The sequence below is a fragment of the Oncorhynchus masou genome, unplaced genomic scaffold (assembly GCF_036934945.1).
Source record: "Oncorhynchus masou masou isolate Uvic2021 unplaced genomic scaffold, UVic_Omas_1.1 unplaced_scaffold_1558, whole genome shotgun sequence".
Taxonomy (NCBI): Eukaryota; Metazoa; Chordata; class Actinopteri; order Salmoniformes; family Salmonidae; genus Oncorhynchus; species Oncorhynchus masou.
In genome coordinates, this window is record NW_027005636.1 from 1 (window position 1) to 21,494 (window position 21,494).

General features: G+C 42.2%; 1 protein-coding gene and 1 long non-coding RNA gene across 6 annotated transcripts; both read right to left on the bottom strand.

Moving 5' to 3' along the window:
• Positions 1-1,068: 1,068 nt before the first annotated feature.
• Positions 1,069-3,074, bottom strand: LOC135531218 (uncharacterized). Its single transcript, XR_010453975.1, has 2 exons — positions 2,273-3,074; positions 1,069-1,259 (listed from the first exon to the last, which is right to left on the bottom strand). It is a non-coding gene; the product is annotated as an uncharacterized LOC135531218 (long non-coding RNA).
• A 5,297-nt stretch (positions 3,075-8,371) lies between these two features.
• On the bottom strand, positions 8,372-20,606 carry LOC135531219 (uncharacterized). Of its 5 annotated transcripts, XM_064959340.1 has the most exons (10): positions 20,135-20,581; positions 19,224-19,382; positions 18,827-18,994; positions 15,918-15,969; positions 15,509-15,698; positions 15,357-15,393; positions 14,836-15,080; positions 14,605-14,639; positions 9,992-10,070; positions 8,372-8,562 (listed from the first exon to the last, which is right to left on the bottom strand). In XM_064959340.1, the coding sequence occupies exons 1-9, from the start codon at positions 20,147-20,149 to the stop codon at positions 9,997-9,999; spliced, it is 975 nt and encodes a 324-aa protein (XP_064815412.1). In that variant the 5' UTR covers positions 20,150-20,581; the 3' UTR covers positions 8,372-8,562; positions 9,992-9,996. The 5 variants fall into 5 exon arrangements, with proteins under 5 accessions (XP_064815412.1, XP_064815409.1, XP_064815407.1 ...); XM_064959337.1 differs by lacking the exons at positions 8,372-8,562; positions 9,992-10,070; positions 20,135-20,581 and adding an exon at positions 20,588-20,606 and having other exon boundaries at positions 13,377-14,639; XM_064959335.1 differs by lacking the exons at positions 8,372-8,562; positions 9,992-10,070 and having other exon boundaries at positions 13,377-14,639.
• Between the last annotated feature and the right edge of the window lie 888 nt (positions 20,607-21,494).

The following is a 21,494-nucleotide window of genomic DNA, read 5'->3' on the forward strand; positions in this document are numbered from 1 at the left end:
CGACTTTGTGGACTACCTGAGTGACCCCTCCAAGCGGAATGACATTGAGAGGGAGCTGGCTGAGGCAAAGGTGAGTTCATTAACTCTTTCAAGTCTCACTGAGTTCTTCCACATGCATGTCTTTTATACATCACTTTTATACATAACAGTAGCTGATCTATATGAAATCATTCCTATTTTCTCCTAATGTGTTTTCTTGTCCTAGATCCATCATGTGAACATGATAGATGTCCTCTTTGAGCTGGTGCTGTTTGGCATGATGACAGCTCAGAAGTCCCTGATGGTGGTAAGTAGCATCTCACTGGTACATGTTTTGATCTCTCTCTATTAGCAGTTTCACTTAAATGCCTCTTCTCTTCTCTCCTCTTTTCTCCTCCTTTGTTTCCCTTAGCACCCTGGTGGGTTCGTGGAGCGTCTGCACGCTCTCCTGTACTCCTTCCTGCCCACTGCTGCCAACATGGAGCCAGAGGCTGACAGATACCTGCTGCTGCTCAATGTAAGAGTCAAGAGGTTACTTCCTGTTTACTTCCTTATTCATGGTTAACCAGGTTTCAATGACATTTTAGGGGGAGTATTTCTAATTGTCTCTCTCCTCTTGATAAGCTAGTAACTCAGAGCCATTTTCAATGTGTTGTGTGGTGTTCTCTTCAAGACGGGCTGATGGCTCTGCTAGATGACATGTTTGGCCAGCAGCTGGCCTGATACTTTAACCCAGAGTCTCTGGTTACTGAGCTCTCCACCCTCCTGGAGTACCACTTGGAGAACCTCATGGCCAGCATGTAGTCCTACTGCAGGGACCATACTGACCTAAGACAGGGATTTTTTTACTAGGATTAAATGTCAAGAATTGTGAAAAACTGAGTTTAAATGTATTTGGTTAAGGTGTATGTAAACATCAGACTTCAACTGTACCTAGAAGTACACACTATTCTTATTTTTTTTTAAATGTATCTTAAAAGTAAAAGTAATATAGTCAACTATACAACTTCTACTACTACTACTACTACTACCCTTTATATCATCCAATAATATATAATGAAAAACACTCAACATGAAGAATTAATACAATTATGTTAATTTCAAATATTTATTTTGAAATATAGATTAGGTGCTCTTCTTTTTATAGCAGGAAGTAAAGGGACTGGACAAGGCTTTGCCTATAGCTGAAAACATCCTGGAAATGAGCGAACGCTTCCTTGGTTTCTTCTTGGTGGAGCATACACTCTCTGTTCGGCAGGATTCTTGATCATTGACAATTGCTGAAAAAAAAAATGTAAATATAACATTTTCTTTAACTGACCCTAGACTCTTGTGGGTTAAAAAGCATGATCATTACAAAGGTGCAACTCGTGCTGGGGTCAATAAAAGGCCACGCTAAAATGTGCAGTTTTGTCACACCACACAATGCCACAGATGTCTCAGAGACAGAGACTGAGAAAAATAGGAGCAAGGAAAAACGCTGGTTGACTTGTTTTGAGGGAGCGTGCAATTGGCATGCTGACTGCAGGAATGTCCACCAGAGCTGTGGCCAGAGAATTGAATGTTTATTTCTTTACCATAAGCCGCCTTCAATGTCGTTTTAGAGAATTTGGCAGTATGTCCAACCGGCCTCACAACCACAGACCAAGTATATGGCGTCATGTTGGCTGTAGGGTTATGGTGTGTGCAGGCATAATCTACGGACAACGAACATAATTGCATTTTATCAATGGCAATTTGAATACACAGAGATACCGTCACGAGATCCTTAGGCCCATTGTCGTGCCATTCATCCACCGCCATCACCTCATGTTTCAGCATGATAATGCATGGACCCATGTCGAAAGGCCTGCATACTCACCAGACATGTCACCCATTTAGCATGTTTGTGATGCTCTGGATTGACGTGTTCAACAGCGTGTTCCAGTTCCCACCAATATTCAACAACTTCGCACAGCTATTGAAGAGGAGTGGGACAACATTCCATAGGCCACAATCAACAGCCTGATCAACTCTATGCGAAGGAGAAGTGACACGCTGCATGAGGCAAATGGTGATCACACCAGATACTGACTGGTTTTCTGATCCACGCCCCTACCTTTTTTTAAGGTATCTGTGATGAACATATGCATATCTGTATTCCCAGTCATGTGAAATCCATAGATAAGGGCCTAATGAGCATATTTCAATTGACTGCTTTCCATATATGAACTGAAACTCAATAAAATCTTTGAAATTGTTGCATGTTGCGTTTATATTTTTGTTCAGTATACATTTGAGTGTATTGACTTACCTGTTTCACTGACGGCAGGGGTCTGGTTCTGGGAAGGTGTTGGAGTGCAGTGGTTCTTTTTGTTGTCCTTCTTTGTACACTGGGTAACAAACAGTCATTTATACAGTAGGAGAAATTGCACACAAAGGGTATCAGTGTTTACCATCATACTGTACGTAATGAATAAAAATAATCTTTATCATTTGTATTTTGATGACATATGTACCTTTGGGTTGAGTCCACAGAGAGCGCTGAATCTTCCTCTCTTCTTTTCCTTTCTACCAGTTGTTGGAAGCGCAGAATGACCTACCTCGTCACTGCCAAGTGCATTGTGTGATGACAACTGGGTCATGGAGGGAGGTGAAGAGCTAGCCTCATTGCATTTAGCTAGTAGTTCCCTAGTTAATGATTTGACCAGGGCATCGTCAAATGCATAATCCGTTGACTTCATTGCAACCTGGAGCATCTTCTCTGACCCGAATTCTTGAAGAAGCCCCATGTAGACAGCCTTGAAAATCTCTTTGAATTTCAGATTCTGGGGGTAGGCTTGAGTTTGTTCAGGGCCTGAGGTGCCACAGAACTCAGACAGAATCCTCTTTGTGAGAACTCTTGATGTTTCACCAATGTCGGAGGATTCCAGTAATGTGATAGGGGTGATCATTGACAGCAATCTAACAATCAGTAAAAGTACCAAAGAGGTGTAGTCATTGCTAGTGGAGTCAAATAATGCATGTGTATCAGAGTCCATGGCTGATGAAGTTGATGGATGCACAGAGACACTAGACATCTCCAGATCTTTGTTGTCCGTCTTGGATTCCACCTGTCCGAAAACTTGAATATGCACAGTTCCAACATTGTGTGTGCTGCTGCCAGAGAGAGAGGGTTTAGGAAATGATTTGGCACTAGACTGACGGCTAGTGGTCATGAGAGCCGGGCTGTCAGAGTCAAGTGTTCCAGCATCAGTTGGGGACAACCCATTGATTATGTTCATCAACTCTGATAATTCTTCTGATGAATTGGAGGCCACAGAACAGGTATCCATGACCTGATTGACCATTATATTGGTGAAAAGGCTCTTTGTGTCACAGTAAACCTGTGTGGAACTAATGGAGGTGGCAGAAGAGTTCGGGATAAGCTGACTTGTTTCCTGCAGAGAACCATCAGAGATGATAGTTTGGCAGAAATCGGATCCTTGTGATGGTGGAGGAAGCCAGAAGACAATCTGCTGTAGCAGACGTTTTATTGACTCCGTAGCAAAGGAGTACACAAGGTCAGATGGGAACTCCCTGGATTCTTCAGAAGCATTCAATCCTGTATTCAGCTTCAAAAGAATAGAGTCAGACACGCTCTTGCCAGCTGGCACAAAAAGAGCCTGGGGGGTGTTGTGACTTTTTATGAGCTCATAAACTTTGTCAGTGAGCTCATGTGAGAAGTTCTGAAGACCGTCCCTGGGGCTGAGTCTCGCAAGTCTTCTTGTAAAAGAAGTGACATCATCTGCAGTGGCTATGTGTTCCGTATCTTCTCTTGGAATGACCTCCATAACAGTGTCAACTATGGCAGAGATGGTTTGCCTTGTGTAATTTGTTGACCCTTGTGAATGAGTTGAGGAGTCACTCATATCAATGACCGAACTCCTAATGATAGGACAATATATTTCAACAGGCCACTCATTGGGGACTGGAGTGCCTGGAAGAGAATTTGTAAAATCACTCTGAGACCCTCTGGTCATGGCAGAGGTGATGGACAGGGAGGACTTTGAGGAGGATGGCCGGTGTATCTCGTGTCTATCAGTTCTCACCATGTCAACATCCTCCAACATGGAGCCCACGATGGAACGAGTCAAGAGGCCTTTCTCTGAGGTGCTCATCCTCTCTGACATAGACACTCTCCTCTGGATTGTCATCAGAGTCTGACTAATTAAGGCTTTGGAATAATTTGCCATGCTGGTCTGGCTGCCTTCATGTACACTGTAAATCATTTGTGTAGAAGTAGCTGTTCTGCATATGGATTCGGCATGTTTGGGGGCCTCAACCACATTGTCTAGGAGGACCGGTTGTTGCTGGGCAAAAAAATCCTTGACCTTGGTGAACACATTGTTGAACAGGTTAACAGTGCCTGGCCAAATGATCTTTCCTTTCACATTGGCCCCGTTGTGAACACTGACAGGAAGGGTTGAAGCTGACAGGGATCTCTCTAACTGGCCAGACACTGAAGCATCAGACATTTTAGTCATCTGGGTGAAGCTAGTAACGTCTTTAGTGATGCTTCTGACGATGTTGGATGCTGCAGAATTGGTGTGCAGAGAAGAGGTGAATAAAGATGGAGTTCCACTCTTCTGAAGGATTTTGACATATCTATCATCACCATCTTTACTGGACTCTGCACAAATGTCTGCACTTCTACCATCATTGCTGGTATTTACAATAGCAATTAACCCTGATTGAAGGATCCCGCCAGCCATATGTGAGGCTTTAGTTTGAAATTCATCAGTACATAGTTTGTCAAAGGCTTTGGATTTAAGACTTCTAGAGGATGCCTCCTCCTCATCATTGGTGATCTCACCATGCAAATTGTCCTGTGTATTGACAGCATAGTCATCAACAGATAAATATGATTTGGAGGCGGCAAGGACGTCAATCTGAGAAACAACGGCATCCAAAAGCTTGGACAGGTCTTCTGTATCTCCTTTTAGGCTAGAGAGGCATTCCTCCATGGATTCCTCAGAGTGATACACAGTGAGGATCTAAAATGCATTATTTTATTCAGGCAAGGTTAAAAGTTTAACGTTTTGGCCTAGTCTATGATGATATGCAAGTTGTGTTTGCCCAGGAAAAGGGTGACCCAGACTCACCCTGGTTCTTGAGGGTTGAAAACAGTGAAAAATGATCATTAAATAAATGGGACTTGTCTATTCTTGAATAATATCTTCAATGAACATGAATTTAAATACAATTGACTTGAGGATCAGAGCAGGCAGGCTGACTGGCTAGCCCTGAAGGCCCTCTGCCTCTACCTCTGTGTGGTTCATCTCATCCAAGAAGTTGTGTGGGTTGTCTTTCTCTGTTGGTGTGAATCACTATGACCTCTCCCTCTACCTGCCATTTGGCTGATCAGAAGCATTCTGCTCTTTCTTGCTCACATGAACAGGAGGAATGGCCTCTGGGGTAACCTCCTCCTCTATCTAACGCCTCTTCCACCTCCTCTTTCTGACTTGTTCTCTCTCACTGGGTGTTGGATAGTTCCTCCTCCTCTGTGTCTTTGTGAGTTTGGAGGGAGTTATCCTGTTCCGACTTCCTCTAAGGGCGTGCACCGTAATCTCTTTGTGTGTTGAGGGGTTCAGTGGTTTTGGAGGGAGTCTGAAGTTCGATTTCTAGCGATGACTGTGGGGTCTGTCCCGTGGTGGTGTCCTCCTCCCTCCAAACACCCAGCCACTGAGACATGTGATGAGGCCAAGAAAGATCCCTCTGGAAGGACGGGATAGGACACATCACAACACTGCTGCTCATTCATATTCAAACACACCTCAGAGTACGGACACAAACATGGACCCCCACACACACAGTCACATCACGGTTACAATGTTTACTGTTTCCAACATGAATGTATTGTAATGTGCAGAACAATGCCGGTCCGGTCGTTAAAGCTTGGAGATCTTTCCAGTTCATTAGCCCCATCATCACCTACATGCGTGGGGGATCCCAGGTATGTGTCTTTGTAACTAGCTAATCCTAATCTACATTGTCAGTCATTTGATCTTGATGAAATGTGTCACAGCCATTGCTGAAGTGGTTTTGTTGATGTTGTCTTGTTGTTTATCTCAACAGCAGGTGGTGGTGAGGATGCACCACGTGAGTAGGGTGAGAGGCCTGGAGACTCAACTGGTGTGTGCCACAGCCAGGCTTAGTCCTGAGGGCATCCCCTACTGTGCCACCAAAGTGCAGTCCAACACTTGGATCCAGGTAAGAAGTAAATACTACTGAAATAGTATTAGATTAGTTTTTTCTTCACTTTTTCCATTTGGCCTTAACATGTATTCTCTCTGTCAGCGTGTGGCTGGCAGGGTGACCCACTATGCGTCTCACCTCCGCCACGAGACGTCTGTGGACGTGATGCTTAGCTGCTACCAGGTAAATAAACGATTTCCTATGTAAATAGACTAGACATTACTGGGCATTTTTACATTAGATTTGGTGTGTTCTCTAATAACGTGTGTGTGGTAAACAGGTGTGTTGTGTGTGTTTTGAGCAGCAGACTGATGTCTCAGTGGTGTACGCCACTCTCCACATGGGGCTGGACGGGCTTCTCTCCTCTTCAGCGTGGTCGGAGGCTGCCTCCTTCTCTACGCCCACCACTCAGCAGTTCACTGGCCCAGAGCCTGAGGGCCACAACTGGTATGAGGTCAGACGTTACACACACATACTATTGACTAGGATCATTAAGATCCTTCCATTGACCGATTGTTTTATGTCATTGCATTGGTCATTGATTTTGAATGCTTGTTTTGTCGTAGGGCTGGGAGGAGGACCTGCTGCCTGAGGAGAGGGAGGTTCCTCTGCTAAAGTGAGTTCCTCTAAATGTCTGTGTCGTCTGGGCTTGTCAGATGCTGAAGGATAGTGGTCATAATGCTGTTATCCCACCATTGACTCTAATGGTTGACGTGCTCCATTCCCTCCCTTTTCACAGCCTCTACCTTACCACCAAGAGAGTGGAGGACATCGCCCTGAGGCTCGTCTCCCTGCGCCAGGCCTTCACTGTGAGTGGACCCACTTTTCTTTTTCTCTCTGTGATTTCTTGTTCTGTCTCCTAGAGGAAGATGTCTCACCCTAACTCTTCCCTCTTTCCTAGACCCTGCTTGGTTCCACCCTGAGCAGGAACCATCTGTTTGTGGCGGGAAAGGTCCTCCTGGGCGCTTTGGTTCAGGCCAACCACATGGTAACTCACTAACTCATTCTCTTTCAAGGGAATTAGAGCATCCCTGAGGGGAAATGTGTTCTGTTCACTAAGATGCTATTTTCATTGTCATAGGACGAGGCCAAATTCATCCGTACCTATAACGACTTTGTGGACTACCTGAGTGACCCCTCCAAGCGGAATGACATTGAGAGGGAGCTGGCTGAGGCAAAGGTGAGTTCATTAACTCTTTCAAGTCTCACTGAGTTCTTCCACATGCATGTCTTTTATACATCACTTTTATACATCACAGTAGCTGATCTATATGAAATCATTCCTATTTTCTCCTAATGTGTTTTCTTGTCCTAGATCCATCATGTGAACATGATAGATGTCCTCTTTGAGCTGGTGCTGTTTGGGATGATGACAGCTCAGAAGTCCCTGATGGTGGTAAGTAGCATCTCACTGGTACATGTTTTGATCTCTCTCTATTAGCAGTTTCACTTAAATGCCTCTTCTCTTCTCTCCTCTTTTCTCCTCCTTTGTTTCCCTTAGCACCCTGGTGGGTTCGTGGAGCGTCTGCACGCTCTCCTGTACTCCTTCCTGCCCACTGCTGCCAACATGGAGCCAGAGGCTGACAGATACCTGCTGCTGCTCAATGTAAGAGTCAAGAGGTTACTTCCTGTTTACTTCCTTATTCATGGTTAACCAGGTTTCAATGCCATTTTAGGGGGAGTATTTCTAATTGTCTCTCTCCTCTTGATAAGCTAGTAACTCAGAGCCATTTTCAATGTGTTGTGTGGTGTTCTCTTCAAGACGGGCTGATGGCTCTGCTAGATGACATGTTTGGCCAGCAGCTGGCCTGGTACTTTAACCCAGAGTCTCTGGTTACTGAGCTCTCCACCCTCCTGGAGTACCACTTGGAGAACCTCATGGCCAGCATGTAGTCCTACTGCAGGGACCATACTGACCTAAGACAGGGATTTTTTTACTAGGATTAATGTCAGGAATTGTGAAAAACTGAGTTTAAATGTATTTGGTTAAGGTGTATGTAAACATCAGACTTCAACTGTACCTAGAAGTACACACTATTCTTATTTTTTTTAAATGTATCTTAAAAGTAAAAGTAATATAGTCAACTATACAACTTCTACTACTACTACTACTACTACCCTTTATATCATCCAATAATATATAATGAAAAACACTCAACATGAAGAATTAATACAATTATGTTAATTTCAAATATTTATTTTGAAATATAGATTAGGTGCTCTTCTTTTTATAGCAGGAAGTAAAGGGACTGGACAAGGCTTTGCCTATAGCTGAAAACATCCTGGAAATGAGCGAACGCTTCCTTGGTTTCTTCTTGGTGGAGCATACACTCTCTGTTCGGCAGGATTCTTGATCATTGACAATTGCTGAAAAAAAAAATGTAAATATAACATTTTCTTTAACTGACCCTAGTTGGTGTGAAGAATTACTATTGCATTATTATTATTTAAATTGTAATATTCTACATTATTTACAAATGTAGGGCGGCAGGTAGCCTCGCAGTCTCAATCCGCCTATTTCAGAAGTGTTACATAGGCCCCCCCAGGGCTTAGACTGTTTAGTGCCAAAAAGAAGGTGATAAAAACATTTAAAATGATATATATACATATGAATATAAAATATATTTGTCAACTTTCTTATATTCTCAGATTTAGGACAGACACTTCAGTTCCATGTAGTGAATCTGTTATTCAATGCGTTTGTGGGTTAAAAAGCATGATCATTATGATCATTACAAAGGTAAGAAAGGTGATAAAAACATTTAAAATGATATATATACATATGAATATAAATATATATTTGTCAACTTTCTTATATCTCTCAGATTTAGTGCAACTCGTTATTGCTGGGGCATGATCATTCAAAAACTCGTGCTGGGGTCAAAAAGGCCACGCTAAAATGTGCAGTTTTGTCACACCACACAATGCCACAGATGTCTCAGAGACAGAGACTGAGAAAAATAGGAGCAAGGAAAAACGCTGGTTGACTTGTTTTGAGGGAGCGTGCAATTGGCATGCTGACTGCAGGAATGTCCACCAGAGCTGTGGCCAGAGAATTGAATGTTTATTTCTTTACCATAAGCCGCCTTCAATGTCGTTTTAGAGAATTTGGCAGTATGTCCAACCGGCCTCACAACCACAGACCAAGTATATGGCGTCATGTTGGCTGTAGGGTTATGGTGTGTGCAGGCATAATCTACGGACAACGAACATAATTGCATTTTATCAATGGCAATTTGAATACACAGAGATACCGTCACGAGATCCTTAGGCCCATTGTCGTGCCATTCATCCACCGCCATCACCTCATGTTTCAGCATGATAATGCATGGACCCATGTCGAAAGGCCTGCATACTCACCACCAGACATGTCACCCATTTAGCATGTTTGTGATGCTCTGGATTGACGTGTTCAACAGCGTGTTCCAGTTCCCACCAATATTCAACAACTTCGCACAGCTATTGAAGAGGAGTGGGACAACATTCCATAGGCCACAATCAACAGCCTGATCAACTCTATGCGAAGGAGAAGTGACACGCTGCATGAGGCAAATGGTGATCACACCAGATACTGACTGGTTTTCTGATCCACGCCCCTACCTTTTTTTTAAGGTATCTGTGATGAACATATGCATATCTGTATTCCCAGTCATGTGAAATCCATAGATAAGGGCCTAATGAGCATATTTCAATTGACTGCTTTCCATATATGAACTGAAACTCAATAAAATCTTTGAAATTGTTGCATGTTGCGTTTATATTTTTGTTCAGTACACATTTGAGTGTATTGACTTACCTGTTTCACTGACGGCAGGGGTCTGGTTCTGGGAAGGTGTTGGAGTGCAGTGGTTCTTCTTGTTGTCCTTCTTTGTACACTGGGTAACAAACAGTCATTTATACAGTAGGAGAAATTGCACACAAAGGGTATCAGTGTTTACCATCATACTGTACGTAATGAATAAAAATAATCTTTATCATTTGTATTTTGATGACATATGTACCTTTGGGTTGAGTCCACAGAGAGCGCTGAATCTTCCTCTCTTCTTTTCCTTTCTACCAGTTGTTGGAAGCCCAGAATGACCTACCTCGTCACTGCCAAGTGCATTGTGTGATGACAACTGGGTCATGGAGGGAGGTGAAGAGCTAGCCTCATTGCATTTAGCTAGTAGTTCCCTAGTTAATGATTTGACCAGGGCATCGTCAAATGCATAATCCGTTGACTTCATTGCAACCTGGAGCATCTTCTCTGACCCGAATTCTTGAAGAAGCCCCATGTAGACAGCCTTGAAAATCTCTTTGAATTTCAGATTCTGGGGGTAGGCTTGAGTTTGTTCAGGGCCTGAGGTGCCACAGAACTCAGACAGAATCCTCTTTGTGAGAACTCTTGATGTTTCACCAATGTCGGAGGATTCCAGTAATGTGATAGGGGTGATCATTGACAGCAATCTAACAATCAGTAAAAGTACCAAAGAGGTGTAGTCATTGCTAGTGGAGTCAAATAATGCATGTGTATCAGAGTCCATGGCTGATGAAGTTGATGGATGCACAGAGACACTAGACATCTCCAGATCTTTGTTGTCCATCTTGGATTCCACCTCTCCTAAAACTTGAATATGCACAGTTCCAACATTGTGTGTGCTGCTGCCAGAGAGAGAGGGTTTAGGAAATGATTTGGCACTAGACTGACGGCTAGTGGTCATGAGAGCCGGGCTGTCAGAGTCAAGTGTTCCAGCATCAGTTGGGGACAACCCATTGATTATGTTCATCAACTCTGATAATTCTTCTGATGAATTGGAGGCCACAAAACAGGTATCCATGACCTGATTGACCATTATTTTGGTGAAAAGGCTCTGTGTGGAACTAATGGAGGTGGCAGAAGAGTTCGGGATAAGCTGACTTGTTTCCTGCAGAGAACCATCAGAGATGATAGTTTGGCAGAAATCGGATCCTTGTGATGGTGGAGGAAGCCAGAAGACAATCTGCTGTAGCAGACGTTTTATTGACTCCGTAGCAAAGGAGTACACAAGGTCAGATGGGAACTCCCTGGATTCTTCAGAAGCATTCAATCCTGTATTCAGCTTCAAAAGAATAGAGTCAGACACGCTCTTGCCAGCTGGCACAAAAAGAGCCTGGGGGGTGTTGTGACTTTTTATGAGCTCATAAACTTTGTCAGTGAGCTCATGTGAGAAGTTCTGAAGACCGTCCCTGGGGCTGAGTCTCGCAAGTCTTCTTGTAAAAGAAGTGACATCATCTGCAGTGGCTATGTGTTCCGTATCTTCTCTTGGAATGACCTCCATAACAGTGTCAACTATGGCAGAGATGGTTTGCCTTGTGTAATTTGTTGACCCTTGTGAATGAGTTGAGGAGTCACTCATATCAATGACCGAACTCCTAATGATAGGACAATATATTTCAACAGGCCACTCATTGGGGACTGGAGTGCCTGGAAGAGAATTTGTAAAATCACTCTGAGACCCTCTGGTCATGGCAGAGGTGATGGACAGGGAGGACTTTGAGGAGGATGGCCGGTGTATCTCGTGTCTATCAGTTCTCACCATGTCAACATCCTCCAACATGGAGCCCACGATGGAACGAGTCAAGAGGCCTTTCTCTGAGGTGCTCATCCTCTCTGACATAGACACTCTCCTCTGGATTGTCATCAGAGTCTGACTAATTAAGGCTTTGGAATAATTTGCCATGCTGGTCTGGCTGCCTTCATGTACACTGTAAATCATTTGTGTAGAAGTAGCTGTTCTGCATATGGATTCGGCATGTTTGGGGGCCTCAACCACATTGTCTAGGAGGACCGGTTGTTGCTGGGCAAAAAAATCCTTGACCTTGGTGAACACATTGTTGAACAGGTTAACAGTGCCTGGCCAAATGATCTTTCCTTTCACATTGGCCCCGTTGTGAACACTGACAGGAAGGGTTGAAGCTGACAGGGATCTCTCTAACTGGCCAGACACTGAAGCATCAGACATTTTAGTCATCTGGGTGAAGCTAGTAACGTCTTTAGTGATGCTTCTGACGATGTTGGATGCTGCAGAATTGGTGTGCAGAGAAGAGGTGAATAAAGATGGAGTTCCACTCTTCTGAAGGATTTTGACATCTCTATCATCACCATCATTACTGGACTCTGCACAAATGTCTGCACTTCTACCATCATTGCTGGTATTTACAATAGCAATTAACCCTGATTGAAGGATCCCGCCAGCCATATGTGAGGCTTTAGTTTGAAATTCATCAGTACATAGTTTGTCAAAGGCTTTGGATTTAAGACTTCTAGAGGATGCCTCCTCCTCATCATTGTTGATCTCACCATGCAAATTGTCCTGTGTATTGACAGCATAGTCATCAACAGATAAATATGATTTGGAGGCGGCAAGGACGTCAATCTGAGAAACAACGGCATCCAAAAGCTTGGACAGGTCTTCTGTATCTCCTTTTAGGCTAGAGAGGCATTCCTCCATGGATTCCTCAGAGTGATACACAGTGAGGATCTGACTAATGACCTCCTTGGTACAGGTTTGAAGGTCCGCTTGGATTTCAAGAGAATCCCTATTACAAGTCACCTGAGAATCTAAACTTTCACTAGGAGCCTGTTTGAGAGTCTCATCATATATTGGTGTAACACCATCGATGACCTTTACAGAGTCTTGGCAGGAAGTGAGAAAACGCCTCAGCATTTCTCGAAATCTATGATATATAATACGAGCAGCAGAAAGGGTGCTCACTTTTGAAATTCTGAGAATTTCAGATTCATGTGCCTGCATGGACTGAACAATAGTCTCCACATCTGTTACAAAAGTGTCCAGTAATTTAGATGCTTCAGAGTCTCCCAGTAAGCTGTTTGTAAAGGGGTTGACAGATCTCAGAGCTTCACTCACTGCCTTTCTAGCCTTTGTCTGGAAAGACACACTGGAGAGTTTTGTCATATTTATAACTGGAAGACTCTGGGTAGATTCACTGTTGGTGGTGCTGTCCTGCAGACCAAGTGGAAAAGTGAGATGGGAGAGACATTGTTCACTGTCTAACAACTCAGATGGTGAGGCGGAACAAGAACTGGTGAAATCATTCAAGTCAGACATGATGCCATCCACAAATAGAATGGCCTCCAGAGACTCTTCAGAATCACACTCTCCAACAGAAGATGAGAACTTCTCCATCACCTCAGTCTTATACAAGACTAGAACCTGGCTGGCAATCGCTTTTGTGGTGTCAAGGAGGACTTGGTCTTGCAAATACTTTTGAGAGCCAAGAGAGGTTTTGGGGTCTCACTTTGTCCTTTTTGTTCATTCATAGATGAGGGGGTTATTAAAAGTGGTTTACAAAAAATGGAGTCTGATGTGTCAGCCTCACCATTACTGGAATGACCGACGTCCAGGCACAAAGTTGGAACCATTGTGAAAGAATCTTTGGTGCTCTCCACAAATGTACTTGCGAGATCCCCCTTTTCTGGACAGGTAAGAAGCCTCTTCAGCGTATTTTTCATGTCGTAGTAACAACCAACAGTGTAAGACCAGATCTTACTTTGATGGTTTTCAAGAAGGATCTGCTCACCCTGTGCAGGGGAGCAGGATGCCCTGATAGACTGGGTAAGATTGTCCATGTCTGAAACAAAGGTACTTACCAACTCAGAAGCCTCAGGGTCAATCATAAGGTCTCTGATCTCACCTATCCTAGGAGTTGGACTAGATGATGTAGTGCCAGAACAACATGATGTACAACCCCTGAATCTTTTAACGATCTCCCGGATCGATTCAATGGCCTTGGTCTGAAACTCCTCAGTGAGTAGTCTGTCCATACTTTGTGTTGACAGACGAAGACTAGATTTGGCACCTTTGATATTTAGGTTGCTCTCTCCTTGTTTTAGCATCTCCTCGGGACTTTTACAAGCTTCAAGCATCTTCATGTGGTCAGCAACAACACAAAGCAGTTCCCTCTTGTCGGGTTCATTTTCCTCCTTATTGCTGAAGTTCAAAACAGTGCCACTGAGGGCTGTCATGACCTGTCCTGTTAAATGTGTCATATCCACCTCAACACCATCCTCTATGAGAACAACACTCTGCTCAACACTCTTCCCATTAATGTACATCTGAAGTATGTTGGAAATGCCAGACACCATCTCCTCAACCACCTTGGTGCTGGAGACACCACCACTGGCAAAAATGACAGGGGACATTCGCCCAGAGATGGGAGTTTGGATGGCCACAGAGATTATGGAATTGACCTTCTTTGACACTTCTCCAACAATAACCCGGGATAGACTTTGAGTGTCTACCTGGCCCTCTCTTTGGATACAGAGGACATTGTTCAGTGACTTTTTGAAGGAATCCTGGACACCAGTGAGGAGACTGTCCTCAGTGATCCCAAAAAAGTCACTGAGTGGCTCAGATGAAATAGACTCACCATCTCCCTGAGTATTTGGCAACACTGTCTGAGACCTTTGAGAATACAAAGCAAACAATAGAACATTCCATAATCAATAGTAGACACGGTAGTCACATCAATGCATAATTCAGTAATCAATTAAATTGGTCATTAAGAGTAAACTGTTACACAGATAACAAAACATATTTTCACAAAATGAGTTATGAATAGTTAGGTGAAACCGGTTACTTTAGGAATGACTGAACATACCCATTACGAGAGGAGCTTGATTTGGCCGTGCAAGACCTTGAGGATTTGCTGCTGCCTCTCTTGCGAACCTTCAGGTTTGTGCTAGAGGATCTCTCTGATTCTGTCAGAGACTTGCCGGATACTGGAGACACATGGCTGTATATCCGTACAAAACGGAAAATTGCAGGGATGATGACCTCCAGGATGGCCTCAGATACAAACCGCACAATCTGCAGGCACATCTCTGCAAGCAATGCCCTCATCACCTGTAGGACCGAAACAGTGTAGGTAGATTACTCATAACCGGGCTCTGAAACCAAGCTCCTCAAAGAGATACCAACAATCTCACATATGTTCATGAGAATCATGAAAGTGGCATACATTGGAAAGCATGAAAAGCAGTAGGCTACTAAAAAGCTCTTTATATATAACTGTTTGTGATAATGTGGATGATACTGTAGATAGATAAAAGGCTTGTATCTAATTTTCTTGAAACATCTATTAATATATCTATGAATCATTTTCAAGGTTAAGGGACTTACAGGGTCCATCCTGCCAATGCTTAACTGCCTCCATTGCCTACAGGAGATAATTAGATGTTTTTAGCACCAAAAGGCACACCAACACACATACAATTTATAAAATCCTTCAGATGACATTGCATTCAAATACTACAATAGAAGTTTGGACATACTCCTCAGTAAGTTTTTCCAGAAACCGGATGATAATCGGGTTGAAAGCATCCGGATCGATTGGCGGGAGGTCAAGAGCCCTGGTCTGACAGGCCCTGGAGACACACTCACTTAGGATCTTTTCATTAGATTGTCCCTGGTGAGATGTTCCCTGAACTGCCATCCCAGAGAATTCCACAGATGTAGAGGGACCTGTGTGCAAAGCAGCATTCACCAAGGTAAAGAAGTCAGAAAACATGTATCCTTCTAAGGCAAGTATGTATTAGCCAATTTTGTGTACTTTGTGAAGTTAAGTACCCAAGAAAGGATTATGCACTCTGCTATTAGTCCTCTGCTCAATAGATGTCCATACTAAATCACATTTACATGCAAAAGGATTACATTCAGTGAAATTAGAGTTTAATTTATGACCTGCATCTGTATTAGTAATCTGCTCCACTTTGTTTCTCTTGGTCCTCTTGGTCTAAAAAAACAATACAGTCAATGATATACACGTAGATACTGTATGAAGCCATTCCAATACAGCCCTTGAGAGTAGAGCAAGGGTAAGAATGATTATAGGGCTGTCCCTGACGAAATCAATTATTTATAGACCGAGAGACTTCCTGTTCTAATGTTAAAATGTATTTTTCCATATCAGACACACCCTATGTGTTTGAATGCAATCACCTACATAGGCACTGAGCTTGTCTGATGCTTTAAGCCCACTGTTTGATTAAATAATTAAGACACACAAATGACTCAAGAAAGAGCCCGATGGTGACACTGTATTATTACAGCATAGCAAAGATTAAAAACAGCCGAATCTGTGAAATTGCTTAATTCAACATTTTGGCGGTTCATGAGGCTTGGTGCTCACAGAATCAGTAGGCTATTAAACAAATACTCAAACAGGCAACAGAAGCTATATCTGTCTTACTCCTGTATATATGTATACAGTACCAGTCAAAGGTTTGGACACACCTACTCATTCAAGGCTTTTTTTTATTTTTACTATTTTCTACATTGTAAAATAGTAGTGAAGACATCAAAACTATGAAATAACACATATGGAATCATGTAGGTACCAAAAAGTGTGAAACAAATCTAAATATATTTTATATTTGAGATTCTTCAAAGTAGCCATCCTTTGCCTTGATGGCAGCTTTGCACACTCTTGGCATTCTCTCAACCAGCTTCACCTGGAATGCTTTTCCAACAGTCTTGATGAGTTCCCACATATGCTGAGAACTTATTGGCTGCTTTTCCTTCACTCTGCTGTCCAATTCATCCCAAAACATCTCAATTGGGTTGAGGTTGGGTGATTGTGGATGTCAGGTCATCTGATGCAGCCCTCCATCACTCTCCTTCTTGGTCAAATAGCCCTTACACAGCCCGGAGATGTGTTGGGTAATTGTCCTGTTGAAAAACAAATGATAGTCCCACTAAACGCAAACCTGATGGGATGGCGTAACACTGCAGAATACTATGGTAGCCATGTTGGTTAAGTGTGCCTTGAATTCTAAATAAATCACAGACAGTGTCACCAACAAAGCTCCCCCACATTATCACACCTCCTCCATGCTTCATGGTGGGAACCACACATGCGGAGATCATCTGTACACCTACTCTCACAAAGACATTGTTGGAATTTGGACTTATCAGACCAAAGGACAGATTTCCACCAGTCTAATGTCCATTGCTCGTGTTTATTGGCCCAAGCAAGTCTCTTCTTCTTATTGGTGTCCTTTAGTAGTGCTTTCTTCGCAGCAATTTGACCATGAAGGCCTGATTCACGCAGTCTCCTCTGAATAGTTGATGTTGAGATGTGTCTGTGACTTGAATTCTGTGAAGCATTTATTTGGGCTGCAATGTGAGGTGCAGTTCACTCTGATGAACCTATCCTCTGCAGCCGAGTTAACTCTGGGTCTTCCTTTCCTGTGGCGGTCCTCATGAGAGCCAGTTTCATCATAGCGCTTGATGGTTTTTGCACTTGATGAAACGTTCAAAGTTCTTGACATTTTCCGGATTGAATGACCTTCATGTCTTAAAGTAATGACGGACTGTTGTTTGTCTTTGCTTATTTGAGCTGTTCTTGCCATAATATGGACTTGGTCTTTTACCAAATAGGGCTATCTTCTGTATACCAACCCTACCTTGTCACAACACAACTGATTGGCTCAAATGCATTAAGAAGGAAAGAAATTCCTTTACTTAATTTTACTTACTTTACTTAATACTTAATTTTTAACAATCATTGAAAAGTGAAAGACTAAAGTTACATACATGGGATGCTTTAGTGAATTTCAGAATGTCTGGAATAGAAAAGGCAGAAATAAAACAATTCAATAAACATTCGCAGCCAGTCATCCAAAACATATCCCTATGCAGTTGTTAAATTCCTGTTAATTTATGAAATGCATTCCAGGTGACTACCTCATGAAGCTGGTTGAGAGAATGCCAAGAGTGTGCAAAGCTGTGATTAAGGCAAAGGGTGACTACTTTGAAGAATCTCAAATATAAAATAGATTTTTTTTGATACCTACATGATTCCATATGTGTTATTTCATAGTTTTGATGTCTTATTCTACAATGTAGAAAATAGTAAAAATAAAGAAAAAACCTTTTGACTGGAAATATATATATGGATGATTTACAAAGCCAGTAACATTTAACAATTAGGGTATTGATTATAGACCTAATTTAGTTGGGTTTTCCTATCTCCTCAATTTTCTTAGACAATTAGGCTAAGGCCAGGGCTGTTTCCCCATCTCTGCTGCTGCTGCTGCCTCTGCAGCATTGTTCTCAATCCCAATATAGTGGTTAACTTTGTTATTATGCACATAGCAACATAGGAAAGGGCGGCAATTCTCCGGAACACTGAAGATTATGTTTCAGAACCACGGACAGCGACCGTATCCAATGCAGGAGAAAGCGCATTTGTTATAAAATAATATTTGATTTATTAGTGTTGCACCATTATTTTAACATAATATAACCATATACAATTTCAGTATCACGTCTTAGCGTGATGGACTGTGCCATCCCTGTGGCCTCGGTAATAGATTAGTCAACTGAGACAGGTGCAAATCAGACAGGTGTCCAAGTGCACCATGAAGAAAAAAAACTTTTGCAACTGCTCGACTTAAGAAATCCCTGTCAACCAACAGCCTATTGACCAAACTGTCGAACAAATGGGGTCAGCCCTAGATTTACTATTAGGAGATAAAAGGGTATTGCATGGGCAATTTACCTTCCTCAGAACAACATGCTGTAGGGGCAGGTTATAGATATGAAAGATATCACAAATATCCACATCTCTGCTCAATCTATTCCCTTACCTTGACTTTATTTCTCTTCATGGCATCCTGCTCCATCTGAGGCAGAGGATCCTTCTTCACCTCATCCTCTTCTTCATCATTCTGATTATCAACAAAATCTCTCTCAGCTGCATCAGTATCAGTGCTCTGTTCAACTGTGGACCTGTTGGCACTGGTCTTCCTCTTGGTCTAAAAAGACAATACAGTCAATGACATACTGTATGTTGCCGTTGGTATACAGGCCTTTGAGAAGAGCTACAGTAAACAATTGGTGATTTTATATTAAGAGATGGAAGTCTGTTGTAAGGACAATTTATCCTCCAACCTCACAACATGTGATATGGCGTATTGGACAGGTTTAAAGTGTGGACAGGTAAGTCCCCAGATTTCCCTTTCTCTCCTCAGTCTAGTCTCTCACCTTAACTTTTCTCCTTGTCACAGCCTTGAGCTCGATCTGAGGCAGGGGATCCTTCACTTCACTATCTTCTGGATAGTTTAAACCCAGGATATCATTCTTCATTTTCTGGACTTGACCTTCCAAACGTTGATGATCATGTGGATCATCTTCATTTAAACTCTGGAAGAAATTAGACCATTCTTTAAATGCTCATGGATATGGACAATATACCACAGCTAAGAGCTGTTCTTACACATGACACAACGCACAGTCATTATAAACTGGTTACCAACTTAATTAGAAAAGTAAAAATAAATGTTTTGTCATACCCGTGGTATACGATCTGATATACCACAGCTTTCAGCCAATCAACATTCAAGGCTCAAAACACCCAGTTTATAATGGCCAATTATATACATTTTTTTTACAGAACAGGTTTTCGCTATAAATACACATAGATCCTATTGCCTGATATCAAGATTCGTAATTAATATGTTATGGAGTCACCTATTATTATTATAGTTTAGGTAGAATTATGATAAATAGCCTACTGCTCTTATCTTTGCAAGGATCATATTTCAAATCAAATCAATTCATAGATCCCTTCGTATATCAGCTGATATCTCAAAGCGCTGTACAGAAACCCAGCCTTAAAACCCCAAACAGCAAGCAATGCAGGTGTAGAAGCACGGTTTGATGTATAACAAGTCCCATAGGTTATTTTCATGCATATTTTTTTTACAATATTAAAAATGATAATATTAGCGGCACATTAACGTTAGCCCACACCGCCAACCAGCTGCCACTACTTGCGGCACCCATATCGGCATGGACTGTGTACCCTGTGGTTCCTGCCGCAACATAAAAAAAGACGGTGCAGCGGTTCCTGCACCACTGCATGGGGCTTCTCTGTTAGCAATTCATAGGCTTACCTTATTATCCTCCATGGTTAAAGTCTATGGCTGGAGCCTATGTTCCCATCATGTAAAACTTTACCAAGTGATTACCAAAGAGATAAACTACCGCATTTTATACGGTAACTCAGCCAACGTCATAATGTGAATGCACTTTGACGTAATAAAACAACTTCAGGGAAGATCTGTCAATCAATGCAATCAGCGACGCAATACTGGATCCCCATACCACTAAAAAGACCACTCGAAACAATAAATACTGGTGTATTAGCTCCGTTTCCGTTTTTTTGTACAAAAATGTGATGAGACAACAAATAAATAAGTAATGACACCAATGATGAGCAATAGATAACATTGTAAATAAGAATGTGTTCTTAACTGACTTGCCTCGTTAAATAAGGTAAAATCATTTTTTTAAATAACAAATCAAATGCAGTAATTTGAGAAGAACTCTTGAGGGCGACTACGAACCAGTTTTGAATAAATGAGGACAGAAGCATGCCATGTATTGTTGGGTCAGAGCGAAGGGTCATAGTTGAAATGAGAAATGATGGCTAAACGTGAATTAACTGTAGAAATACACGTGGTTCACCGTGGTGGCAGCAAAATTAACTTCAGAGAGACAGTTATACAAATGACATGAGCTAAACGTGAATTAACTGTATGTCACAAGTATGTCATTGCTTTGGTGCAAACATAGCCCTGGCTAGATTACTTCCTTACTGCTCACGTTAATCAACGTGTTACTCAAACGAAGCTAAACACAAATTCTAATCTTGAGAAACGTAAACTTGGCTTGTTGTCTTGGTCCTGTAGCGCAGTTGGTACAGAACATGGCGTGTTGGAAAACGCAAGAATTATCATTTTCTATTAATTCCGGTTAAAGTCACCCATGTGTATGGACATTGGCTTTAAATATACATTTTTGATACTTATAAATCAATTAATTTCCCTTATATTAATAAGCAAACCAACGCAATATTGTTTTTTTTTCATTTTGATACATACTGACATAATTTCGTATAGATTAGAATGTTAGATTATATTATTATTATTGTCCATTGTGCCAATGAAGCTGTTCTTATGCTACACCCTCGGGAGTGGTGTCAGGAAAATAACCTCACCCTCAACATCAACAAAACAAAGGAGATGATCGTGGACTTCAGGAAACAGCAGAGGGAGAATCCTCCCTATCCACATCAACAGGACAGTAGTGGAGAAGTGGAAAGTTAAGTTCCTCGGCGTACACATCACGGACAAATTTAAATCCAATCAAATGTATTTATATAGCCCTTCGTACATCAGCTGATATCTCAAAGTGCTGTACAGAAACCCAGCCTAAAACCCCAAACAGCAAGCAATGCAGGTCTTGAAGCAC